This window comes from Spermophilus citellus, assembly GCF_964194105.1.
Source record: "Spermophilus citellus genome assembly, chromosome: X".
In the NCBI taxonomy this organism is placed as follows: Eukaryota; Metazoa; Chordata; class Mammalia; order Rodentia; family Sciuridae; genus Spermophilus; species Spermophilus citellus.
The window spans coordinates 147186687-147213851 of record NC_138190.1 but is presented as its reverse complement, the minus strand read 5'-3'; the positions used below and the strand labels follow the sequence as shown (position 1 = coordinate 147213851).

Below are 27165 nucleotides of genomic sequence, written 5' to 3'. Positions count from 1 at the left end.
CATTGCGGGGCGGGAAAATGGTTGTTCCTCGGTTGGAGGCACCACTGCACTGGTTTCTCTTCACGACCCTCCCCCTGCATGTCTAAGGCAACTCCTCGGGCACATGTCCCTTCTGCGACCCGGGAGACAGTTCCCAAGAGGGGCGGGGCCCAGCGAGTCTGAGGGAGTTACCATTCTCATCCGGGCATCTCCAGATGCCGCCGCCATCTTTGTTTTGTGCTGAAAGTCGCTATTGACGCCCGGGGACGGCCGGGCTAGGGGAAGTGGCAAGATGGCGGCTCCCAGGGCGGAGGCGTGGAGGCACGCTCACGGGGAGCCGTGGGGTGGGATGAGTCTGCACCTAACCCAAGTGAGGCTAGAGCCCTAGCCGAATGCACAGCGGCACCAATCCCCACTTCCCGCCGCAGGGCAGCGCAGGGATCCTTTAAGAGGCTTGAACCCAGAGGCGAAGCCGTGTGAGGGCGGGGGAGTGGTGACGTCGCCAGACTCCACCCCCTCGCCCGACCGCCGCCGCCATGTTTAGTTGTTACTTCTTTACACAAGATGGCGGCTCCCAGGGAGGAGGCATGAGCGCCCTGCCGTTACCGCTCCTCCTGCCGTACAGTTGCCACTTCGGGGCCTAACTCTGGCTCTTTGGAGCGGCTCCTGTGGGAAGGAGTCATAAGGAGGGAAGCGAGGATTGGACGCTGCTTTGCGTTTGGTCTGCAGTAGAAGAACTGACCAAGGAGGAAGAGAATAGGGGGGAAGGGGGAGCTAGTCTCAAGATGGCGGCTCCCAGGGCGGCAGGCGCAGCCTGAGCAGCGGAGGCGGACTCAACAGAGAGGTGCGAGACCTCACGAGCCGTACGGTGCGGGCCTCGGAGCCGCCCCGGAGAGTTCGAGCTGGTTCCCCTGGCCTCCGGCGTGACTCCATTCCTTAAGAGAGTCGGGGGTGTTTCGGGAGCGGCAGCTGTACTAAGTGCTAGGCGGGGAAGCGGGACAGTCTCAAGATGGCGGCTCCCACAATTGTGGTCTGAGCGCCGGCGGGGCTGAGACGACCGCGGCGCTTGTGGCTCCTTTCCACCCGCCCCGGAAGCCGGCCAGTGTTGGGGACTTGGGGGTGTGGGAACCGGGCCGGGGCTCCGCCATTTCCGGCGGGGGAGGGCTACGACTGAGGAAGGGAGGAGAGAGAGGCGGCTCAAGATGGCGGCTCCCAGGGCCTCTCGCCCGAGCTTGTAAGCGGGAGCACCCGAACAAATAGTCAGGGCGGCGGAACTCGACGGCCACCAGCTTCTCGGGCTTAGGTAGTTGACAGTTTCGGGAAGCTCTTGGGGAGAAGGGGCGAGCGAGAAGAAGGGGAAGAGCCAAAGGGAAGGAGGGTAGTTAAGATGGCGGCCTCCATGGAGTCGTCCACCGCTGTGTGAGGAACCGCTTCTCCGTGAGAGCTGCCTTAGGCGAAAGGGGGGGTGTGTGAGAGGAATTGAGGGGTTCCCTTCCCGCTTGGTGATTTCTTCCCACCGCACCCTTTCTTGGAACTATGGCTTCGGCCGTGTCGCCCGCCAACTCGCCAGCGGTGCTTCTGCAACCCCGCTGGAAGCGAGTGGTGGGCTGGTCGGGTCCGGTGCCCCGACCCCGCCACGGCCACCGCGCCGTGGCCATCAAGGAGCTCATCGTGGTGTTTGGTGGCGGCAACGAAGGGATAGTGGACGAACTGCACGTGTACAACACGGGTGAGTGCAAAGCCCGCTGGGTCTTCGAATCTTTCCCTCCATCTCCTCTCCCTCCTCTTTCCTCCCTCCTTCCATCTCCTCCCTCCTTCCATCTCCTCCCTCACCATCCTCTTCCCTCCCTCCCCATTTTTTGCCCTCCTCCGTCTTCCTTTCCCTCTTCTCTCTTCCATTCGTCCCATCTTTCCGTCTCCTTCGCTGATGTGCTTTCTTCTCTCCTTTGCACTACCTGCCTTCTCTTCGTTTCCCTCGTCTTCCCCCTGTTCTTACACCCCCGGACTTTCCTGCGTTTGAGGGTTGCTTTTTCGTTACTTGGGAGAAACCCTGTAGTCAACTGGTGAGGGGGAGGTGGTGTCACCACCGATGGTGACTTCAGACGTACGCCCTTACCCCCGCCGGCTGGATGGCGGGCGGAGGTGTCCCCTTGGCGCAGCCAGAGTTCTCCCCCCTCTCGCTCGCTCCGCTCTTCCTCATCCCTAATGTCTATGCCCATTCAGGAGAAATGACAATTTTTGGATTATGGATCCGTTCTGTCTCTGGAGAGCCGGAGGGAAGTGCTCTTGAGGGGCAGAGTTTCAGGAGCCTAATCCAGCGGGGGTGGGGGGGTTGCGAGCTGTGCTGGACACCGCCTCCTGGGTAATGCCGCTGGGGCCTTGGGGACCAATAGAACCGTGGCTGTGTCACCTCCCCTTTTTGGCATTTAGTTCTGCAGTATTTTATTCTCCGCAAATAGCCTTTTTTCCTAAACTGGTGCCCTGCAGTTGATGAGGTGGATCCATTTTCCCTCACCAGGTAGCCCTGTGCCTCCCCTCTTCTGTGAGATCGAGGCAGTGATTATGCCCCTCCCTCTGTCTCCCCCAAAACCTTGTCAGTTGAGAGGCGCCTTTATCTGCAGGCATGACTGATGCACCGGTGGCCTCTGCCCCCTCCCTCGTGGGAGCCACATGTTGTCCCTTGCCTGGAAGCCTTCCTTGCCTGGTCTCTGGGGCGGAAAGCCTGCTGCTTTCCACCACAGCTTTGTCGCATCCTTCCCCTGTGGAAGCCTCTTGGCCCCTTTCGGCACACCTAGCACAAGGGTGGGCCCAACTTGCCCACTGACTGCTCCTAGCCCTCGTCTTGCCCTGAAGGAAAGGTGAGCCGTCTTGCAGGTTTGTGGATGCAGTCCCAGATGAGAGCTGGAGGAGAGAGCCCCTGCAGCTGCAGTGGCCTTCAGGAAGTGCCTCCACAGCAGCGGGAGGTGCATCTTGCAGTGCTGAGTCTGCCCACTCCTCCCCTTCACTGGGATCCATACTCCCCAGGCTCTGGTGGTCCCAGAACTTCCTGTCAACTTCTAGGATGGGCTACAAGGCACAGCCAGGCTGCTGATTCTTTGGTTGGCCCCCATCACCTCCTTGCTCTGGGGGTAGGAAGCTGGCAGTGTGTAGGAGTGACGTGGGGAGTGAGGCTTGGCACGGGGCTTCTGACTGGGGGCTGGGATCCCCCCACCCACCTCTGTGGCCACCATTACTGAGAACACAGACAGGCCTCAACACCTCTAACATTATTGGCCCCTACCAGCTTGACTTTGAAAGGCTGGTGGGTTGCTGGTGATCCTTTGCATTCCTTGTTTCTCAGCACCTGTTGCCTCCAGAGAGCAGGGCCTTTCTCTTGGGCTCTGCAGGAGGGGGAGTCTGTGGTGCTTATGCCAGTCTGGGCAGCTGTGGTGGCAGGAATTAGCCCAGTAAGCTAAGGCCCAGGGCAGGGATACAGCTTCTCAGGTGGTAGAGCTGTTTTTAGAGATGCCCTCGCCATGAACAGCACCTTCTTGACTCCTCGTACTGACTTTCTTCTGAGGCCTGGAGTAGGCTCCCTGGCAGGGAAATGCAATTTTAGAAAGTAGGGCAGGGGCCTAATTACAGTCAGCTCCAAAGTCCACTGTAGGCCTCTGCCTTGGCTTCCTTGGGGCCTCTGCAAGTTCCTTAATTTATTAAAATGAATTGACCACTTTGGCATTAATTCCTTATCAAGCTGCACGAATAGGTAGGCTGTTAGAATGTAGTCAGCCTTCCAAAGGGCTGCTTAGAGCAGAGTCCTGGAATGCTCCCAGGAAGCAGTTTGGAAACTTTCAGGGTCAATTGGATAGGCAACTTCTCAAGAGCAACTAGCAGGCCCAGCGCTCTTCCTCAGCCCCGTGTATCCATTATTCTTATGGCCCAGGGCAGTACCTAGCACTTGGTGCCCCAGAGTTCTGGCTACCCATCTGCCCCCACAACTCCCTTTCCTGCTCACCTTGGTTTTGTTTCCTTTTGTTTCAGTTGAGGTCAAGGCACATTCATATGCCTCTGCCTCTGTACTTTTCCCTTCACAGGATCAACCCTCAAACAGACTTGCTCCTGTGGAGAGCAGGCCAGTCTGGAATCAATCCTTGTCATTTCATGGTGTGTGTATGGGCTTTTCACTGCCTCGGTTAGTTTCCAGTGTCTTGGTCAGCTCAGTGACCTGGGGTGATGGGCATGGGGTGGAGTGTGTGCACTTGAAGGTAGGTACCTGTGTACATGTGAGAGAAAGTATGTGGCTTTTCTCTTTGGTTCTTTGGTGGCAGTTAACCACAGTGGCTGAGGGACACCTGACTGGCCTTTGGGAGGTCTTAAAGTAGCTATCATCCTTGTCTTTGGGATTTTGTTTGGTTTTGTTTTGTTTTGACTGGTACCAGGAATTGAACCTAGAGTGCTTAACCACTGAGCCACATCCCCAGCCCTTTTTATTTTTTAATTTCATTTTGAGACAAGGTCTCCCTGAATTGCTAAGGCTGGCCTTGAACTTCAGATCCTCCTGCCTCAGCCTCCTAAGCTGCTGGGATTACAGGAGTGCTCCTCAGGGGATTTTATTTCCATGAGGCAAAGCAGATTACCCAGAGGCTCTGAGCCAAAGGATTTAGAGCCTGCCAGGTTGGGGGTGCCCTGATGAGGAGAGATATGATAGCAAGTGCTTGCACAGGCTACTTTTGCCTCGGTAGTGCTTTAGTGACATAGACAGTACAGCTGAAGAAACTTTAGAAAATATCTAATGAGGGGCTGGGGTTGTGGCTCAGAGGTAGAGCGCTCGCCTACCATGCATGAGGCAGTGGGTTCGATCCTCAGCACCAGACAAAAGTAAAAAATAAAGATGTTGTATCCATCTATAACTAAAAATAAAATATTTTAAAAAATATCTAATGAGACTTCCTTGTTTCTGTAGATGAGGAAATTGGGGTCCAAGAGGGGAAGTGACAAGTCCAGGGTCACCCCCCAGCTGGTGGCAGAATTGGGCAGGAGCACGACCTTCACTCTTGACTGTTCTGCCACCTTTCTCTTCATTTATGGGCTATGGGCCACCATCTTAGGAATGCCCCCCTTTTCTTTTGTCCCTGTACCTAATTGGTCACTTATTCCAGCTGGTAACACATCTGTTACCCTTCCATTCCAGACCCTCCTCACTTGTTACCAGGCTCTTGCAGTCACTTCCTGATTGGCCTTGCTACTTTCATTTGCCGGGAAATCCTGTTCACCCTTAAAGGCCTGGCTCAGATGTCCCCTTGTTTCCATTTGTGCCCTCCATCACCCTTGCTTTGCTCTCAAGAGTTGGGCTTGCTTCTCAGCTCTTCCCATTGCTGGAAGAGGGTGCACAGCCTTCCTATAAGATGGGAAATAGAGGATGTGGTTCCTTTCTGCCTCCTAGCACAGGGCCTGCCACACCGGAAATGCTCTGATGTGACAGATTGAACAAAAAGGAAGACGATTCCTTTAACTTCACTTTCTGCCCTGATGCACGGGTGTCAGTCTTTAGATGGTGGCATCAACAACTACAGATGGAGTTGGCAAACGCACCAAGAGGGGTGGGAGAGCAAATAGAAGCTGGGCTTCAGTCTTAGCTGAGAAGAGGGGAGAGTGTTTCATATCACATCAGATCCTGCAGGAGGGTGGCCTCCTTTCCCCTGTCTGGTGAGAGCGAGCCTGGAGGGCAGTGACATGCCAGGGCATATCCAAACTGAAGGGCCAAAGGATTAGGTTACATGATACCCCCAGGTGATTGAGGGATGGCTGAGAGCAGCTGTCTGGTTTAAAGATGGAGAGAAGAGCTTACTTGCTTGTGTTCTTTCAGGGGGTGGAATGGGACTTATGGGTTAAATGAGGAAAGCCTGCGTTCTGTCTCTCCCAGGAACTGCACTCCCTGACATACTCTCTCCAAGGGAGTTGGGGAGGGGTCCTGCCTTGCCTGGAATGTTCTAGAACAAGATCACCTCTTGGGTCACTTAGAAGGAGCTGGTGATCCAGAGACCCTGGGGCATCACAGAGCCCTTCTCACTTGGTCAATTGTGTCTGACCACCCTGTGATGGGAAAGCTGTGGGCTGGTCCTTTTAGCCATTAGCTTTCATCCCAAACCTTGGTCCATGCTTCTGTAGCTACTTGTTTCTGCACAAGGGTTCCCTGGTGAGGGGGGGTGGTAGCCAATGGCTGTCTCTAGATGAGATCCTCAGGTGGACACAAATAGATCAGATTCAGTCAGTCAGGTTCTTGTCTCTCTGTTTACTCTGTGACCTCAGGTGAGTCACTTCTTCTGGGCCCTGTCCCTTTATCAACCGAGAGGTGGATGGACTGAGGTGGCCTCAGAGGCTTCTGTTGGCTTTTATCCTGATAACTTGGATGGAAGGAACTTCTTGCCTGGATTTTGGGAGGCTGTCTCTCCCCATTTGTGCAGCATTGCTTTGCCTGGGCGTTGAAAGCTCCTGCTTTTCTTGGTTTGCATTTGCACTGGAAATGAGAATGAGGCAGAGAGCTGATAAAACATTGCACCTGTCTTACAGGAAGATGACAGAGACCATAGTGCTAGCAGCCTGGAGTCCCAGTGACTCAGCTGAACAGCCAAGGAGCGGGCAGCTGTTCCAATCCACCTGTGGCATTTGTGGGGTCTGGGGAGGCCCTGTTCCCTCAGGCGTGTCCCAGGGCACAATGGTGTGCTGCCTGTGGAGTCTTGGGGCACATTGTGGGTTATCCAGGATGTAGTGGCACTTGTATAAATGACCATGACCAGCCCCCTTTCCTTAAATGTATTTGAATAAAGAAAAAACTACTGTTTCTCCTCTTCCCTAATCTCACAACACTTTTCATCCCCATTAAATGTATATTTGTTATTCTGTTATGGTATCTCAATATGAACGGTCAGGCTGAGAAGCAATTAGCAGCCTGGACTGGACCTCAGAAGCCTCCCACTTTTCCCCACAGGAATATCCTGACCAACTCCCCACCTGACCCCCCGCCAAGTCAGCTCTTAGTGGAGACCACCATTTTTCTTTTTTTCTGTCCTTTTTTATTTTTTGGTACTGGGAATTGAACCCAGGGGTGCTTTACCACTGAGTCACATCCCCAGCCTTTTTAAATTTAATTTTTTTCAGACAGGATCTAAGTTGTTGAGGCTGGCTTTGAACCTGTGATCCTTCTGCCCCAGCTTCCTAACTCACTGGGATTACAGGCAGGCACCACCACCACCTGCACGGAGGGGAGGCATAGGCCTGCACCATCACACTCTGCCTAGGGGAACAGTCTTGACTCAGCCTTTGTCCAGATGATTCCCTGGAACTGAGATCTGACTGACTGGGGCGCATAATCAGATTTACAACTATTCCTCAGTTTGGAGTTTGAGAGACAGCCTCTTTTGGTTAATAAGTCATAGTAGAAGGATATTTCCCCCATTGCTCTCTCCCTGCCCCCAGTATTGGGGATTGATCCCAGGGGTACTCAATGTCTGAGCTACATCCCCAGCTCTTTTGTTTTATTTTGAAGAAGGGTCTTACTAAATTGTTGAGGCTGGCTTCAAATTTGTGATCCTCCTGCCCTAGCCTCCTGAGTCATTGGGATTACAGGCATGTGCCACTGTGCCCGGCTCCCCAGCACTTTCTCAGAAATCCTGGCACCACAGATGTAGGGGACATGGGAGCCTGAATTGAGGAGCCAGACAAACCAGGCAGTCTAGGAAAAATCACATTTCCACTCAAGACTCTGTTATGCACTGGGGATCCAAGCAGTGCATGGGATTTGATTTGCCCTCTTTCTTGGTATCCTCCCCACCCCCACCCCCAGCCAGAAGTGTGAAGGGCTTTTGAGAAGCTTCTGTCATAGAAGCTCTGCTGCGGTTGCCACCTCTGGCTTGAGAATGTTCTGGAGCAGCATAGGCGTAGGCGTGGTTGTGGGGGAGGGGTACTGGCGCTGCCACTGAGCCTGTGGACCATCACCTAGGAGACAAGAACAGCGGGGAAGTCAGAGCAGACAGCAAGGCCCGGGAGGTCAGCAGAGACCAATTCTTGCCCCCATCTCTCCCCTGCCGGCTAGCTGAGGCTGGTTTGTGGCCTCCCTCGCCTGCCTGCACAGAGGGGAGGCATAGGCCTGCAGCAGTTGCTGTTTTATTGCAAAGAGACAGCCATGGGTTCTGGCTGTCTTGACCCTGTGGTGCAGGGAGAGAAATGTAGGCTTCTAGGAGAAGCGTGGGGCTCAGAGAGGACATTTGAGTACAGAAGTTTATTGTGATGATCCTGCTAGTGATAGGGAAGAGTCAGTGCCCAGATTCCCAGAAGCTGATGGATTGTCTTGGCCATTGACTTCCTGCTTGCCAAGATGACCTTGATGGGAAGCAGGATGGTCACAGGCAGTTGTGTAGTAATTTGAAGTCCCGGGCTCTGGCAGATGGCCTGGCCAGAGTGACTGGAAGTGCAGGGTGATAGGGCTCCCAAGGGATAGCATCCTGGCTCAGCCTCTCCTTTCTCTGATTATACGTGAAGGTTGGGGGACTTGGGGGATATGAGGAATCAGGCTCAGATTCTAGAAGCTTCTGGGTGTTTTGACTTCTACTTCTTTTGTTCTTCAGCAACCAACCAGTGGTTCATCCCGGCTGTGAGAGGGGACATCCCTCCGGGGTGCGCTGCCTATGGCTTCGTATGTGATGGTACTCGCCTGCTGGTGTTTGGTGGGATGGTGGAGTACGGGAAATACAGCAACGATCTCTACGAGCTCCAGGTAACGGTGGTGTTGAGCCCCTGGGACCTTCCTTCTTCACAGACCTGCGTTTTCACACTGCCTTCTAGTCTCCATATGACCTCCTATACTGCTCCTTTACATTGGTGGCTTGGGGGCTTATGATGAGCGAGGCAGTGGAGGAGCTCTTTTCTTCTTTACACCATAAATTGCCCCAGATTCCCTACTTGAGGCCTCTTATCCCAGGAGTTATTCTCCAAGTCTTGTTTTTGCAGGCAAGCCGGTGGGAGTGGAAGAGACTCAAAGCAAAAACGCCCAAAAACGGGCCCCCTCCATGTCCTCGGCTTGGGCACAGCTTCTCCCTTGTGGGCAACAAATGCTACCTATTCGGGGGTCTGGCCAACGATAGCGAGGACCCCAAGAACAACATTCCAAGGTAAAAACACTTGTTTTTTTCTATAGAACTCCACCAGGGTGGGTCTGCTTGCCTAGATAGAGGGCTCTCTGGAATCCTAAAGTCAGATAGGCCAGCTAAGCCCACTGCAGCATTGTGCCTTTCCTGCGCTGGGTTGTCAAATGAGAGATTGGCACTAAGTGCTCTCTGAGGAACTCTGCTACTCTGAAATCTGAAACTATGAGTAGGCCTCATGGGATGAGGTGGAAGCCTGCTTTGCCTTGGGCTGGTCCCTGTACCTCAGACTCAGTTTAGAATTGGTGCTTTCCCTCTCATCCTTCACTGCCTACAAGTTTCCTGATGGGAATTTTCCAAGGCCTGTGGCCAAGGGCCTTTCTGTCTGGAGGTAGTCCCAGGCCAACACCCCCTTCTTGCTCTAGGAGGCCCTTGTATAATGCTCAGCTTTGTGAGCTCAGCAGCCTGGAGGGGCCTGCTGCTGGGTCTGAACTCGATGAGACCACGTGGCCTCACACCCTGTCCTGCTATTCCAATTAGGCTTGCCTTCAGAAGCTTTTGGCAGCACCTTCCTCAAGGGCAAGGGTAAAAGAACAACTTGGAGTTCACACAGACTTTGCCCCCTTTATGTTCCCAAGAGTCTGCTGCTCATTGATACGTACCCAGCGAGGCCTCTAGCATGTGGAATTGAGGCTCACTAACTGATCTTTCTTCATCAGGTACCTGAATGACTTATATATCCTGGAATTACGGCCAGGCTCTGGAGTGGTAGCCTGGGATATCCCCATCACTTACGGAGTCTTGCCTCCACCTCGAGAGTCACATACTGCTGTGGTCTACACAGAAAAAGACAATAAGAAATCCAAATTGGTGATCTATGGAGGGATGAGTGGCTGCAGGCTAGGAGATCTCTGGACCTTGGATATTGGTAAGAAGCCCTTGCTGGGCTGGGGATGTGGCTCAAGCGGTAACACGCTCGCCTGGCATGAATGGGGCGCGCTGGGTTCGATCCTCAGTACCACATTAAAAAAAAAAAATAAAGATGTGTCCACCGAAAACTAAAAAATAAATATTAAAAAATTCTCTCTCTCTCTCAAAAAAAAAAAAAGGAAGCCCTTGCTGCTGTAATAGACTTGGTCTGGGCTGCCATCATCATACAGGGAGGTGGTGTCCTTTTTAGCTCTTTCCATTCCTTATGACAGGGTGAAGGTAGGACACTTGATAGTCCTTAGGTTTGTGAGCCGGTATCTTTGTCCTGTGTTGGTGATATTCTTTTTAAGAAGGTAAGGCTTAGTCTGATGAGTTTGTTAGCTAGCTTATAGGAGAATAAGAAAGGAGATTAGGTTTTTCTCGATTGGAATTACTCTTGATTTGGGTAGCATTAGTGCTTGTTGACTTAGGAGTCGTTAGTCTACATGTGACTAATGCAGCCTAGTCTGGCTGTTGTAAAATTGGATACCCACAGATTGTTAAGCTTTTTGGGGGATACTTGGTCTGGTAGCCAGGTGCTGACATCAGGGGTGATTAGGAAAAGATTGCCAATACAGATTTCTGGAAGGTCTGCCAATGGGAGAGTAGGTATTGGTTGTGTTGCCCCATAGATCACACTCAGCACTCAAACAGTTCAGTGTGAGAGAAACATCAGCATAGACCAAAACACAGTCTGTAGAGCATTAAGGTGGTATGATGGTGTGTTCCATGAAGGGTAGGAAGTGAGAGTGGCTGAAGGGGGAGTTCAGCCTTCCTTTCCCAGCTCCAGAAGCATTGCTTCCTCGTGGGAGGTGCTCAATACTTTTTGAAAGAAACTGTCTTGCTGGGGTCATCAGAATCACTTTGAAAATACTAGAATCTGGCTGTTAGGGTAACAATCAGAGGGCCTTCTGTGAGCTATATATAGTAAGGTCAGGGATGCAGTTCTTGTACTAGGTCACACCTGCCATGCCCAAGTCCAGGGAATATCCTCTGTGTCTGGTCCAGTGTTGGATAATCCTTTCTCTTTCATCTTTGCAGAGACGCTGACATGGAATAAGCCCAGTCTCAGTGGGGTGGCACCCCTTCCTCGCAGTCTTCACTCTGCAACTACCATAGGAAACAAGTGAGTGGCTACTTTCCTCTTTCCTGGCCTGGAATTGTTCTCACTCTGAAGGGTTCCTGGTCAGTTTTGTTGTGACAGTCCCTAAGGCCCAAGGAGGCTGCTTCTTGGCTGGGTTGGCATTGAGTAGCCCCGTTTTTCCCTTACAACCCTGGGGGATCCAGAGAAGATAAATTCAGTATGGAGGGTTCTGCCCACAAAACTCAGCCTGAGACCCTTCTTGGGCCTGTGAGGCTCTATCCCATCAAAGGTGCTGATCCTCCCCACAAGTAGCTATCTTTTTGAATGCCAAGGTCCTAAGGGGAATCTAGGGACGATGGAAACTAAGGTGAGTCTTAGATGAGCAAAACAGTGGTTTCTTGCTGGAGAGGTGACGCAGTTCTTGTGAGAACTGAGCCACCAGGTAGAAGAGGGCTATCTAAAGGCTTCGTGCGCCCTGAGAGACTCCTGGGGAGATCTAGAAAACTGAGTATGTTTGGAACTTCCAGAGTAGAAGAGGTGGCCTCTAGCTTGGCACCTCCTCTACAATCCTCTCCTGCTTTTCCCTCCCTCCTCTCAGAATGTATGTGTTTGGTGGCTGGGTGCCTCTCGTCATGGATGATGTCAAAGTGGCCACACACGAGAAGGAGTGGAAGTGTACCAACACGCTGGCTTGTCTCAACCTGGGTATGGCCTCCTCGGGCTCGGAGTGGCCTGGGAGAGGCTAACCCTCCTCAGCCCTGAGAGCTGTGTGGGATGTGCGGGGAGTGAGGCTGGGCCCATGGCTCCTTTTAGAAACCACCAGAAGTACCCACTGGGTAGAGTGCTCCAAAGCAGTGCTCTTCTCTCTTATTATTTCAATAGTCTCATCACATACATGGTCTGACATCTGAAAGTGTATTTGGTGCAGAGCCTCCCCACATCTCAGGCAGCCACATGGGTGGTTTCTTGTGCCCCCGCTATAGGGACTCTTCTACACACAAAGGCAGTAACTGTAGGTCTGTAGCCTGCTGTACACAGGGCCGCACTGGCACTTTTCATTTTGGAGATCATTCCACGTCCCCTCACAGTAAGCAGCTGCATTCTTCTGAATTGTTGTGACGCCAAAACTTGTGATGCTGCTCCTATGAGTATCCTTTCACCATTTTCACCCAAATGCAAGTGCACTCAAAGAGTAATTAACACCTAGAGGTAGATAGCCAGGCGTATGTGGTGCCTGTAGTCCCAGCTACTTCAGAGCTGAGGCAGGAGAGTGGCTTGAGCCTGGGCAACATAGTGAGACCCCATCTCAAAGGAAAAAAAAAATGTCTAGAGGTAAAGTTGCCATCAGATGTTGCCACACCACTCTGGCTATATCAGTGTAGATAACCCCAGTGGTGCTCAAGTTCCTGGAACCTGGCCGTCAGCATACAGACTCTGCCAGCCTGCTGGGTGGCAGGAATTCCCCACTGGCCACCCCTTGGCATCGGTTCACCCTGAGCCCCAGTTGCAGTGGGCACAGAACTCAAACTGCCAGGTACTGTGTGGTTTATGTTGACTAAAGGGTACATTTTTGTTTTAAGGCCTTTCTATTCAATTTTTCTTATAAACCGTGATCCCCCTTGTCTCTCTCTGGCACATGTGTTATTTGATGTGCAAAACCTTCACTTATAGTTTTCTAACAATTCTCATATTCATTCTCTCTCTCTCTCTCTCTCTCTCTCTCTCTCTCTCTCTCTCTCTCTTTCTCTACTGGGGATTGAACCCAGGTATTCTCTGCCATTGAGTTACATTCCTAGCCCTTTCTATTTTTTTGAGACAGGGTCTTGCTATGTTGCCCAGGCTGGCCTTGAACTTGGAATGTCTTCCTGTCTTGGCCTCCTGAATAACTAGGATTATAGGTGTGCACCACTGCACCCAGCATCATATTTTTTTAATGGTGCTTTTGGTGTATGGAGTTTGCTTGTTCTTAATTTAGTGCATTGACAATTTTCTGGTTTTTATTCCCCATCCCTAACAATAAAAAGACAAGGGGCAGCTGGGAATTGGGAAAGGGGTGGGTTTCCTCTACCCTCCCTGTTAACCTCCGGCACCTGCCAACCCCTAGATACCATGGCCTGGGAGACCATCCTGATGGACACACTGGAGGACAACATTCCTCGTGCTCGAGCTGGCCACTGTGCAGTTGCCATCAACACCCGCCTGTATATTTGGAGTGGGCGCGATGGCTACCGGAAGGCCTGGAACAACCAGGTCTGCTGCAAGGACCTCTGGTACTTGGAGACAGGTAAGGCACCATTCTTCCGGGTCGGCACCAATCCCACTCCTAAAGCTTCCTGCTCCTCTCATCTTAGAAGCTGTGTTCTCTTACAGAAAAGCCACCACCCCCAGCCCGGGTACAACTGGTACGAGCCAACACCAACTCCCTGGAGGTGAGCTGGGGGGCAGTGGCAACAGCCGACAGTTACCTTCTGCAGCTCCAGAAATATGACATTCCTGCCACGGCTGCTACTGCCACCTCCCCCACACCCAATCCAGTCCCATCTGTGCCTGCCAACCCTCCCAAGAGCCCTGCCCCAGCAGCAGCCGCACCTGCTGTGCAGCCGCTGACCCAAGTAGGCATCACGCTCCTGCCCCAGGCTGCCGCCGCGCCCCCGACCACCACCACCATCCAGGTCTTGCCGACAGTGCCAGGCAGCTCCATTTCTGTGCCCACTGCAGCCAGGACTCAAGGTAAGCTGCGGGGTCAGGGGCATATCCCTAGGGACATTCAGTGCCTAAGTAGGAGCCACTGCCCTGATTTATGAGGGTTGTTAAATAACAGCCCAGTAGCCATTGACTTTGGGCTTATTGCAAAGGGATGAGGGGGAGGAGAAAGCTCCATCCTGCTTGCAGAGAACTTGCCAGAAGGCACAGAAGATCCACACACAAAGCAAACCACAGACCACAGACCGGTCTAGGAGTAGTTCAGGTCTATGTACTGAAATACAGAGGGCCTGGGACATTGTGTGGAAGGTGACTTGCTGATGGCCAACACCTTCTCTCATCAGGTGTCCCTGCTGTTCTCAAAGTGACTGGTCCTCAGGCTACAACAGGAACCCCATTGGTCACAATGCGGCCTGCCAGCCAGGCTGGGAAAGCCCCTGTCACTGTGACCTCCTTGCCTGCCGGTGTGCGAATGGTTGTGCCCACACAGAGTGCCCAGGGGACGGTGAGGAGTTGTCACTGGGAAGGGCTAAGGGAATGGGAGCGGGACTTTCTGGTGACCAAGTAGAATAAATAGAGCTCTGATGGGTTTGGATCCCAGCTGGCTCCTGTACCATGTATCATATGCCTTTCTTGTGTGTGAAATGTTGGTGGTGAGATTTCTGGCAGGATTGAGAATTAATAAGTTAATGCTTCAAAAGAACCTAACTTGCTTTGTGATCCTCAGGGCATTTTAAACGTGGACTTCCTTGTCCTATAGCTTGAGGGAGAATGTGGCCAGCTGGGTCTGACCCAGGCCCATAAGAAGTTAGGTGTATCTGACTCTGTAGGCAATTGAACCCAGCCGGGGCCTTGTGCATGTTAGCATGTGCAGTAGCACTGACTCTGTTGTCTTTTTTTTTTTTTTTTTTTTTAAAGGATCCAGAATGCCTTGCAAATTCCTGCCACAGGGGTTTCTGTGCTTGCTTTTTGGTGGCGATCTTTCTTATTTGGGGCTAGGAGAAAGGGGCCAGCAGTAGGAAAAACTAAGGGATGCTGCTGAGTCCCTTGGCAGGTTCCAGGGAGGCAGGTGGTGCCACATGGCTTACGTGCCCTGTGCCTGCCACAGGTGATTGGTAGCAGTCCGCAGATGAGTGGAATGGCCGCATTGGCAGCTGCTGCTGCTGCCACCCAGAAAATCCCTCCTTCTTCAGCGCCTACAGTGCTGAGTGTCCCAGCGGGCACCACCATCGTCAAGACTGTGGCTGTGACACCTGGCACGACCACCCTCCCAGCCACTGTGAAGGTGGCCTCCTCTCCCGTCATGGTGAGCATCTGTCTTCTGGGCTTGGTTATAAGCCAGCAACCACAGGGCCAGGCGTTTCTGGTCACTGTCATCTTATAAAATAGCAATCACTTCTTCTGGGCTTTTGACCAACCCTTGAGGCCATTGGTCCATAATTGGTACTGATGTGGGCTGTGTCATAAACAGTTACTTTTTGGGGTATTGCAGCCTTAGGGATAGACATGTGGTCATTCAGGCTGCTCCCTAGCATCATTAAAAGGAAAAGTAAACCAGTCTATTTTGTTCTGGGGATGAAGTGTGGTGAGCATCAGAGCTAGAGCCATGGGCATTCCAAATGGCAGCTCAGTCTCTACCCTGCTCAGCAGACATCTTTGTCCCTCAAGGTGAGCAATCCTGCTACTCGTATGCTGAAGACTGCAGCTGCCCAAGTGGGGACATCTGTCTCCTCTGCCGCTAACACGTCTACCCGCCCTATTATCACGGTGCACAAGTCAGGGACCGTGACCGTGGCCCAGCAAGCCCAGGTGGTGACCACAGTTGTAGGTGGGGTCACCAAGACCATCACCCTTGTGAAGAGCCCCATCTCCGTCCCAGGAGGCAGTGCTTTGGTGAGTGACGGGCACCACCTGGCTACATGTGACAGCTGCCAGGCTAAGGTGGCTGCCAGGGGTGACTTGTTGCCCCTGGTCCACTTCCAATAGAGTCCCAGTCCAGACCATGCCCTTATTTGGTTTCTGGATCACTCCCTGCTCCATCCTTTCCTTTTTAGATTTCCAATCTGGGCAAAGTGATGTCAGTGGTCCAGACCAAACCAGTTCAGACTTCAGCAGTCACAGGCCAGGCATCTACAGGTCCTGTAACTCAGATCATCCAGGTGAGCTCTTAGTGTTTACTGAAAATGATCCCTAGACTCAGAGCCTCATAGGCAAGAACAGGTGCTGTGCCATGAGGATAACTCAATGTCTCTGCTCATGGAAGATTTCAGGAGCATGTGTTGCTTATAGAGTCCTGCTGTTCCGTCCTATCACCTGCAGAACATTTCCTGGACTACTTAGACTGCCATTGGAGAATAGCCAAAGCAAACGTTCTTTCCCTATAGTGGTACCCATTCATACTTGCTTCCTATTTCAGACCAAAGGACCCCTGCCAGCAGGGACAATCCTGAAGCTGGTGACCTCAGCAGATGGAAAACCTACCACCATCATCACCACCACGCAGGCCAGTGGAGCAGGGACCAAGCCCACCATCCTGGGCATCAGCAGTGTCTCCCCCAGCACTACAAAACCTGGCACGACCACCATTATCAAGACCATCCCCATGTCCGCCATCATTACCCAGGCAGGCGCAACAGGTAGGGGCATCCGTGACACAGGTTCCTGAAGGTCCTTGCTGACAAGTACCTGTCATGAGGCAGAAGCAGGAAGAAGAAGGGGGGCGGCAGTTACACTGTGGACCCTGATTTTGGTTTCCTCTTTCCTGCATCCTTTTGCTTTTTTTTTTTTTTTTTTTTGGTTTTTGAGATTTGTAGGGAGCTGGCAGGCATCTGATTCTGATTGGCAGTTCTTTTATCTCTGGGGCTGCAGAGGGGACTGCATTAAAAGGGGGCCCAAGGAAGATGGGATATGGGATGTCTTCACAGAACTCATGTCATGTCCATGTCGTGTCCACCCCCCACCCCACCCCATCCCCGTGTCTCCTATTCAGGTGTGACTAGTAGTCCTGGCATCAAGTCCCCCATCACCATTATTACCACCAAGGTTATGACTTCAGGAACTGGAGCACCTGCTAAAATCATCACTGCTGTCCCCAAGATTGCCACTGGCCATGGGCAGCAAGGAGTGACACAGGTAAGGTACACATGACCCTCTCTTCACCCTGGTTTCTAGTGTAGTCCACCCCAGCAGGGCACACATGTCCTCCTGACAGGTCTGGGAAGGGCAACACAGTCCAGCCAGCCTGGGAGTGATGTTGGTGGCGCTTTGCTCTGGTGTTCTAGGTGGTGCTAAAGGGGGCCCCTGGACAGCCAGGCACCATCCTTCGCACCGTGCCCATGGGGGGCGTTCGCCTGGTCACCCCTGTCACCGTCTCTGCCGTCAAGCCAGCCGTCACCACATTGGTTGTGAAGGGTACCACAGGTGTGTAGCCCACAGACTAGGGCCTCAACAATGGCTGGGCTCCATCCCTACAGGCTTCCTGTGGCCACCTCCCCATAGTCCAGCTGGGGGAGGATGGCAGGTCCTCAGTAGCTGCACTCCAGAGCTCCTGGTCCCTTAGCCCCATCCATGGAGAGATGCTACTGGAAAGGCAGTGGTAGCAGCAGGCTACACTTTATCTCTGCTTCCCTTCCTTTAGGTGTCACAACCTTAGGCACGGTGACGGGCACTGTTTCCACCAGCCTTGCTGGAGCTGGGGGCCACAGCACCAGCGCCTCCCTGGCCACGCCCATCACCACATTGGGTACCATCGCCACCCTCTCGAGCCAGGTGATTAACCCCACCGCCATTACCGTGTCAGCTGCGCAGACCACACTGACAGCCGCTGGCGGGCTCACCACACCCACCATCACCATGCAGGTAGGGTGGGGCCCAAGGATGTGCCACAGCACATAGCAGTGACCCAGGTGAAGAGTATGGGAGGACTAGGCCCTTTCCCAGAAGTTGTGCAGCTCTGGCGCTTTTCCAGCACGTGGGGTGATTTCCTTATTGATGTATAGTCCTGTTCAGTCTGTTGTGGTGAGACCTCCTGTTTGAGCCAATACGTACTCTCTTATAATGTTATAGAGTTCATCTTCATGTGCCTGTAGTATTGGTCTTTTCTCCGTACGTTTTCTTAAGCTGCATTTCTAAAAGTAGTGAGGAATCTCTTGATGGCCTTTGTACATCATCAAGGGATTACAATCCCTGAGAAGGACTCTATTCTAGCCTCCTCTCCTGTCCTGGCCCTGTCTCACAACCCCTTCCTTAGTTTGAATTGCCCTTGAGGCAAAGCAGTGACTCTTCCCTGGTATTTCATCAAGTCAGCGTCTTGGGATCAGAGGGGAGACAGATTTGCCAGGGCTGGTTTGGAGCAGAGTTTGTGGTCCCATTTGGCATGGGTGATAATGTAGGATGATGGGAGAGACAAGACAGATGGGAAGTCATGTAACTCATGATACTAACTCTTTTGGTTTTGTATCTCCCCCAGCCTGTCTCTCAGCCTACCCAGGTGACTCTGATTACAGCGCCTAGTGGGGTCGAGGCCCAGCCTGTGCACGACCTCCCTGTGTCCATTCTGGCCTCACCTACTACAGAGCAGCCCACAGCCACAGTCACCATTGCCGACTCTGGCCAGGGTGATGTTCAGCCTGGCACTGTGACACTGGTGTGCTCCAACCCACCCTGTGAGACCCACGAGACGGGCACTACCAACACGGCCACCACCACTGTTGTGGCCAACCTTGGGGGACACCCCCAGCCCACCCAAGTGCAGTTTGTCTGTGATAGGCAGGAGGCAGCTGCTTCTCTTGTGACCTCAACTGTGGGGCAGCAGAATGGTAGTGTGGTCCGCGTCTGCTCGAACCCACCCTGTGAAACCCATGAGACAGGAACCACCAACACTGCCACCACAGCCACCTCCAACATGGCTGGGCAGCATGGCTGCTCAAACCCACCCTGTGAGACCCATGAGACGGGCACCACCAGCACCGCCACGACGGCCATGTCCAGCATTGGCGCTGGCCAGCAACGAGATACCCGTCGTGCCTCTACCACCCCCACTGTGGTCCGGATCAGTGTGGTTCCTGGGGCATTGGAGGGAGCCCAAAGTTCTGTCAAGCCCCAGTGCCAAACCCGCCAGACCAGTGCAACCAGCACCACCATGACTGTGATGGCCACTGGGGCCCCATGCTCAACTGGCTCCCTGCTGAGGCCAAGCATGGCCCTGGAAGCTGGGGTCCACAGCCCTGCTTTTGTGCAGTTGGCCCCTCTGAGTGGTAAAGTTGGGCCAAGTGGCCCCAGCAACAAGGACGTGCTCCTGGGGCGCCAGTTGGAGACGCATCACACACACACAACCAACACCCCCACCACGGCACGCTCCATCATAGGTACTGGGGAGCCCAGTGCAGCTCGTGTGGTCCCCACACCTGCATACGAGAGCCTCCAAACCAGTTCACCCAGCACCACTGTAACTGTGACGGCCTTGGAGGCTCTGCTGTGCCCCTCATCCACAATGACCCAAGTCTGCTCCAACCCGCCATGCGAGACCCACGAGACAGGCACCACCAACACCGCCACTACCTCCAATGCAGGCAGCGCCCAGCGGGTGTGCTCCAACCCGCCTTGTGAGACCCATGAGACGGGTACCACACACACGGCCACCACTGCCACCTCAAATGGGGGGGCAGGCCAGCCTGAGGGTGGGCAGCAGCCCCCTGCTGGCCGACCCTGTGAGACGCACCAGACCACTTCCACAGGCACCACTATGTCAGTCAGCATGGGTGCCCTGCTCCCTGATGCTGCCCCATCCCACAGGACCCTGGAGTCCAGCTTGGAGGCAACAGCAGTGCCCACCGTCACCTCCCAGGCTGGTGCTGCATTGCTGGCTCCTTTCCCAACACAGAGGGTGTGCTCCAACCCCCCCTGTGAGACCCACGAGACGGGCACCACACACACAGCCACCACTGTCACCTCCAACATGAGCTCAAATCAAGGTGAGTGAAGGTATTTGTCCTTATGTTCATATCCCCCAGACCCCAAGGCTCAGAGGAGAAAAAAGGTGACAAAATTATGTCCAGAGACTAATATGCTGTGGCAATCAATCTGCAAGTGGAGTGAGGTAGAGAGATCTTTGACGTGTCAAGTTACACATTGGGGTGTCTCCAGGATACTGTCTCATTCTCTGGTCTTCCCTTGAGGAAAGCAGAAGCCAACCATTCTGCCTGTGCCTTCACAGATCCCCCACCAGCTGCCAGTGATCAGGGAGAGGTGGAGAGCACCCAGGGTGACAGTGTGAACATCGCCAGCTCCAGTGCCATCACAACAACTGTGTCCTCCACGCTGCCACGGGCAGTGACCACCGTGACACAGTCCACACCTGTTCCAGGCCCCTCCGTGCCGGTAAGAGCCAGAAGGGATCCCTCATCCACTGTACCCTTTGGCCCCTGCTGTTCCAGAGTCAGACACCAGATGTCGCTCTTGTACCAGGCACAGTGCTGTTCCTGGTTCCTTTTCCAGACCGTAAAAGGGCAGCCTCCATACTTGATTGGCAGGAGGCAGCTGTCCGACAGTTCTCAGCCATTCCAGGGCGCTTTGTCTCCGTAGCTGTTTCCAGTCGCTTGTGGTTTCACTGTAGCCTATAAAAGTGAGATGGTGGGGGTTTGAGTGCTTTTTTGCCTATATACTGGGAAGCCTCTGAAGACTAATTCAATTTGACCTGGGGGTCTCAAGGGTCTACCCTTCTCACTGTACCCTTTGTGGTGGTTGATGACCCACTGTCCCCATTCCCATTTAGCATGGGGTCAAGATGGCCCATCACAAGTGACCCTATAGGCCCAAAGGGAAAGGCAAAGGCTATCCTGCTTTTTAGCCCCACTACTGGGTCCTGGCTTCCCTCCCCACCTCTGACGGGAGCTTCTCTCCCTTTCTAGAAGATTTCATCACTGACTGAGACTACCCCAGGGGCTCTGACTTCCGAAGTCCCCATCCCAGCCACGATAACAGTGACCATAGCCAACACAGAAACTTCTGACATGCCCTTCTCTGCTGTTGACATCCTGCAGCCCCCAGAGGAACTCCAGGTCTCACCAGGACCTCGCCAGCAGCTGCCACCACGGCAACTCCTGCAGTCTTCCTCCACACCCCTGATGGGGGAGTCCACCGAGGTCCTGTCAGCCTCCCAGACCCCTGAGCTTCAGACTGCCGTGGATCTGAGCAGCACAGGGGACCCATCTTCAGGCCAGGAGCCTGCCAGCTCAGCGGTAGTGGCCACTGTGGTGGTCCAGCCACCCCAGCCCACACAGTCTGAAGTAGACCAGTTAACACTTCCCCAAGAGCTGATGGCTGAGGCCCAGGCAGGCACCACCACCCTCATGGTAACAGGGCTCACCCCTGAGGAGCTTGCAGTGACTGCTGCTGCAGAAGCAGCTGCCCAGGCTGCAGCCACCGAGGAGGCCCAGGCCCTGGCCATCCAGGCAGTGCTCCAGGCCGCACAGCAGGCTGTCATGGGTAGGTGCTAACCAGGAGTCCCAAGAGAAAATAGACTCCTCATGAGGAATGATAGCCTTAAATAGAGGGCTGAGTAACAGGTGGTGGTAGGTCAGCTGAGGAGAGAAGGCCTACTTCCTGCAAGAGTGGTATAGTAGACCCTGGGCAGGCCAGTGGTGGGGAGACCTGTGTTGGCCAGGCAGGCTGGAGCTAACAACCGAGAAGGAGGCTGGTTCCAGTGGCCAGAGTACAACCCACAGTGGGGTATGGGTGGGATAAAAGCCATCAGAGAAACAGGTCTCTGAGCTCTTACCTTAGGGACAGCATCCCTGTCCATAGGGCCAAGCATGTTGGCGTTCCTTTTGAGTGGTATTTTTCTTGGCCTTGGAGCAGGCACCGGGGAGCCCATGGACACATCCGAGGCGGCAGCAGCAGTGACACAAGCAGAGCTGGGTCACCTTTCAGCCGAGGGCCAGGAGGGCCAGGCCACCACCATCCCTATTGTGCTGACACAGCAGGAATTGGCTGCCTTGGTGCAGCAACAGCAGCAGCTGCAGGAGGCCCAGGCCCAGGCCCAGCAGCAGCACCACCTCCCTACCGAGGCCCTAGCCCCAGCCGACAGCCTCAATGACCCAACCATCGAAAGCAACTGCCTCAATGAGCTGGCTGGTGCTGTCCCCAGTACCGTGGCTCTGCTGCCTTCAACAGCCACTGAGAGTAAGCAGGGCCCTGCCTTGGCTTTGAGCCCTACCCCTGGGGAGCTTAGTTATTTTGGGAAAGAAATTTGGGGGGTAATTGGTGCTAGAGTACGTGGGTAGAAGGTGGCCAGGGGGAGACAGGGAGGTGAGGGTAGCATAAGGGTGCCATTTCAGGAGGTCCAGGCCCTGCAGAGAAGTCAGGTTTCCAGAACCTTTGCTGTTGATACCTTCTTTATTCCCAGGCCTGGCTCCGTCCAACACCTTTGTGGCCCCCCAGCCAGTTGTGGTAGCTAGCCCAGCGAAGCTACAGGCTGCAGCTACCCTAACTGAAGTGGCCAATGGCATAGAGTCCCTGGGTGTGGTGAGTTGGGTGTGATGGGACTCTGGGGGACAGGGATCAGCACTGTCTCCAGACCCTGAGGGCTAAGGACCTGATCTCATCTCCCTTTTTGTTTTCCAGAAGCCAGACCTGCCACCACCACCCAGCAAAGCCCCTGTGAAGAAGGAGAACCAGTGGTTTGATGTGGGGGTCATTAAGGGCACCAATGTGATGGTGACTCACTATTTCCTGCCACCTGATGATGCTGTCCCATCAGATGTAAGTGTCCCCAAGAGCTGGTACCCTTGGGTGAGTGGATCCTGGCCGTGGGGCAAATATTTAGAAGCAGATTTGGCTCTGCTGCCCTGAGTTGAGGCTCACAAGAAACTATCTTCTCTCCAACTTGAGTGATCAGTAAACATTGAGGATGGCCAGGTGGAGACCCCCCTGAGGCAGTAAGAAAGTGAAAACTTTTGGTCCTTTCCTGATGGTGCCTGGCCTCAGCCAACCTCATCATATCCCTCCTTGCCACATAGGGGCAGCCATTGGTGACCTCATTCCCCTTCACCACATAGTTCTCATGCATCTACAGTGTTCCCAAGATGGACATCTGCTCTGCTGACCCCCTAGCTGCCTTTTTAATTTTTGTGGTGCTGGGATGGAACCCAGGGCCTTGAGTACTAGGCAAATGCTCTGCCATTGAGCTTAACCCACAGCCCACAGGGCCAACTTCTTGACAGCGAGCTTCATGCCACTTTCTTCTCTTTTCTTCATCTGATTTTTACATTTTCTTTCCCCAGGATGACTCGGGCACTGTCCCTGACTATAACCAACTGAAGAAGCAGGAGCTACAGCCAGGCACAGCCTATAAGTTTCGTGTTGCTGGTATCAACGCTTGTGGCCGGGGGCCCTTCAGCGAGATCTCAGCCTTTAAGACATGTCTGCCTGGTTTCCCAGGGGCCCCTTGTGCCATTAAAATCAGCAAAGTGAGTCTCCCTGTGGGGTGGCCTGTCCCCACCATTGGTCCCTTGCCTGCTGGGAGCAGAGCAAATTTCAGCTGAGTGCACAAGCACAGAGCTCCCGATCCATGCAGAGGACCCAGGTGGTGGTGGTGGTGATGGGGGTGCACACAGATGTGAGCATGGTAGCCGGGCCCACCCTTGGTGGACAGAGACTGCTGCCTGGTGGGTAATGAATGCTAAGACTCTGGCTTCTGGTCCTGGCTGTGTCATCAATTGCCAGGGTGACAAGGTAAAGTTCCTTTCTATTCCCCAGCCTCAGTTTCTTTCTCTGTAGCCTGGCAGCTAGTGTCCTTGAGCAGGCACATGGTGTCAAGTTCTCTATACTGCTCAATGTTTTATTTTTTCCTGTAGTACTGGGGATTGAACCTGAGGCCTTGTGCATGCTGTGCAAGGGCTCTACCATTGAGCTACATCCCTAGCCCTTTTTATTTTTATTTTGAGACAGGGTCTCTCTAAGTTGCCCAGGCTGGTCTACAACTTGTCCTGCTTTAGCCTCCTTAGTAGCTGGCATTACAGGCATGTGCCACCAGGCCTGCTCTTAGTTTAAAGTTCTTTGATCTCTGATGTGGAATATCTCTATTGTGTTAGGGGGGAAAAAAAAGCTCTTGGGGTAGGAGCAATCAGTACTGCAGGCTTCTTGGCGCCCTATTCTGGGGATTGGCCGGGTGGGCTGAGACCTCAGTGACTGAAGAAGGCAGAGCTTGACCTTTTGTCCTGGCTTCTAGAGTCCAGACGGTGCTCACCTCACCTGGGAGCCGCCCTCTGTGACCTCCGGCAAGATCATCGAGTACTCTGTGTACCTGGCCATCCAGAGCTCACAGGCTGGCGGCGAGCCCAAGAGCTCAACCCCAGCCCAGCTGGCCTTTATGCGAGTGTACTGCGGGCCCAGCCCCTCTTGCCTTGTGCAGTCCTCCAGCCTCTCCAATGCCCACATTGACTACACCACCAAGCCCGCCATCATCTTCCGCATTGCTGCCCGCAATGAGAAGGGGTACGGCCCAGCCACACAAGTGAGGTGGTTGCAAGGTAAGTATCATTTGTGGAGCTCTTAGGGCAGCTTATGGGGAAGCTGGGTACAGCAGGAGGTTGGTACTGACCTACTATAGGATTCTTCTCAGATGTTGTCCCCTCTTCATCCTGCGTGTCCTGCCTTCCCCTAGTTGTTCCTGCTAATGCTGTGTATAGTGCTCCCATGGGAGTAGGCAGTGAGTAGGGCAGGGGGCCCCAGCTTCAAGCTAGACTTGGGAGTTCTACAACATGGGAGTTCTATAACATGGTAGCACAATGGTGTAGAATGGTAGGGAGGGACAAAGATTTCTAGGTCCAAAAAAAGCATGCTCCCAAAAGTAGAGAGCCCAAGCTGAGTCTGGAGCCCTGTGGGTGGGGGGCAAGGGTGGGGTGGGGTGGGCAGCCATCAGAGGGCAGTATTTCTGCTCCTCTGAGGGCAGGGAAAGCAGCAAGAGAGGCAAGATTGAAGCCCAGTGGGCCTCTGACTTGTATCTTGGAGATCTGAGGGGAGTGTACGCAGTTCTGGGTCCTGAGGGGCAGCAGAGAGGTGGCCAGGGCTGTTGGGGGCGGGGTGAATCACAAATGCATTCCGTGCTCTTTGCCAGGCTGCTCACCATCTCATGTTCCTTTTAGAAACCAGTAAAGACAGCTCAGGCACCAAGCCGGCCAGCAAGCGGCCTATGTCCTCTCCGGAAATGTAAGCAGAAGGTCCCTTTCAGGAACACTCTGAGGTGGGGGGCGGAAATAGTAAGATTCAGCCTCTTATCAGTTGGCTTGGGACTGGATCCACCAGGTGTCCCATATTTCTGGTCTTGCTGACTCTAAGTTGGAGCCTAACACTCTCTGTCTCTCTCTCTCTCTCTCTCTCTCCCCCCTCTCCCCCACTCCATTTTCCAAGGAAATCTGCTCCAAAGAAATCTAAGGCAGATGGTCAGTGAAAGTAAGCTGACCAGCACCTGGATTCTTCTCCAGACCCCCTCTGCTTCAGGAACCACCCATCAGGGGCTGCCCTGCCTGCCCCGCCTGCCCGGCATTCGCACTTCACCCTCACCAGCCACTGGCCACCATTCATGCTCCCTCTTTCTGTCTGTTTTTACAATAAAGAAAGCACATTTTATCATTGCTGTTGGGAGGAAGCAGAAGGCAGATTGAAAGAGCAGCAAGTGATAAGTGAGCCAGGAGCAGGAGAGTGGCGCTCCTCCTTTCCCCTTCCCTCCAGCACCTGCCCCCAGGCTGTAGAGGCCTTTGAGGGAAAGAATTGAAACTCAAAGGAGGTAGACATCACCCTTGCTTCAAAGCCTGCACCTGTGTGGTTCTTCACCCTTGGCCTGAGGGGGCAGCCAAGTTCTGGGTGGCGGTTGGGTAGAGGAGCCAAGGAAAGGTACCCCTGGGTCCCTCCTCAGAGAGACTTTCCTGGGCATCCCAAATTGGGTTATCTGTCTGGTTCTATTTTATTTTGTTACCCTTGTGTTTCCAGTCACCTCCCATCCCTTCCTCAGGCTTAGCCAGTCCTATCTCGCCCAGCGAGCCCACAGGAAGCTTACAGATCTTCTCTGAGGCCTTCATGCTCCCACTTCTCCCCTTCCCCTTTACAAAGAGAAAATAAGGAGTTAGAAGGAGGGGAAAGGAGGACCCCCTGGATAGCCTGAGCAGCGGCTGTGAAATCCTGAAATCTCCCAATGGGGCATGGAGTGGTCCCTGGCAAGCCTGGCTTTGGCCCTGCCTGGCTTGAGGCTGGGGCCACATCACCAACTGCTGCATTTGTTGTATTTTTTTTTTTTAAGTTGAAATTGATGAAGTTAACATTTTTATTGTAATTTTAGCCTTAGCGTGTGGGGTTTTGTCCCTTTTTGTTGTTAGCTGTGTACAGAATGTTTATCTTTTTTTTTTTTTTTTCCAACTTTTTTTCTCCTTGGCTAATCCTTGGCAGGGATCTTTCAGGAGGAAAAGGTGGGGGCAGTTGGGGCAGGATAGGTGTGGAATCTCCCACATGGGACTGGTGTTCAATACCCAGCCCAACTTTCCAATTGCTAGCCCCGGCCCTCTGCCTCTTTGCCTGTCCCCAAGCCTCTAGGTCAAAGGAAGGGTGAGCTGTCAAACCTTACTCCCCATGGGTGAGCACTTCACACCTAGAGGGTCAGGCTTGAGGGAGCTTGAGAGTGGGCCCACCTCCAGCATTACTGTCTGAGAGACTGACACCCTGAACTGAAGGGAAAGAATGGGAATGAGGTGTCCTCAGAGGCCTTCTCCAGTGCAGGAGAGTGCATTGTGTCACCCAGAGGGAGCCTGAAGCTAACAACACTGGCCATCAGCTCCATGAATTTTGAAGCCTTATCCCCAGACTAGGTCGATCCTCCCTGCAAAGGGCCAGACTTGGGGAGTTAGAGCTCTGTTTGGATTTTTCTGCCCCACACCCAGGCTTTAGGTGATGAGCAAAGGTTGCAAACAGGTCATGCAAGGATTTAAAATGAGCAGCCAATCTTCAGTCCTGCCATCTCTGGAGATGTGGTGGGAGGGGAAAGGGTAGCCCCTCCCACCTCTGGCCTGCACCCTCTGGGGCCTCTGGTTTGTTGTATTATAGTATATTTCGCTGTGGAAAATGTCACGTTTAGTCAACTTGGAGCCCACTCGCCTGGTCCCACTGTTTTACCCCTGTTCCTTCTCCCAAATGCCCTTTGATTTCTCTTGTTTCTGAGAACAATACCACCCGTTCATCTATTGTAGAGTAACCCCTGTGACTCAATATTACCATAGTGCGATGTCGTTTTGTGCTATTTTGAACAATTAAAAGACTTTTTTT

General features: G+C 53.4%; 1 protein-coding gene across 5 annotated transcripts; it reads left to right on the top strand.

Annotated features, from left to right (window-relative positions):
* Positions 1-285: 285 nt before the first annotated feature.
* HCFC1 (host cell factor C1) lies at positions 286-27165 on the top strand. Of its 5 annotated transcripts, none has more exons than XM_081277426.1 (26): positions 286-1708; positions 8583-8731; positions 8965-9125; positions 9818-10026; positions 11109-11193; positions 11750-11856; positions 13256-13435; positions 13522-13881; positions 14199-14359; positions 14963-15160; positions 15523-15747; positions 15909-16013; positions 16271-16490; positions 16844-16986; positions 17136-17274; positions 17492-17712; positions 18323-19826; positions 20069-20232; positions 20766-21339; positions 21709-22035; positions 22259-22377; positions 22477-22614; positions 23136-23321; positions 24083-24383; positions 24999-25062; positions 25264-27165. In XM_081277426.1, exons 1-26 carry the CDS (start codon positions 1516-1518, stop codon positions 25301-25303), a joined length of 6273 nt encoding a protein of 2090 aa, XP_081133552.1. In that variant the 5' UTR covers positions 286-1515; the 3' UTR covers positions 25304-27165. The 5 variants fall into 5 exon arrangements, with proteins under 5 accessions (XP_081133552.1, XP_081133551.1, XP_081133550.1 ...); XM_081277425.1 differs by having other exon boundaries at positions 287-1708; positions 20763-21339; positions 21712-22035; XM_081277424.1 differs by having other exon boundaries at positions 287-1708; positions 20763-21339.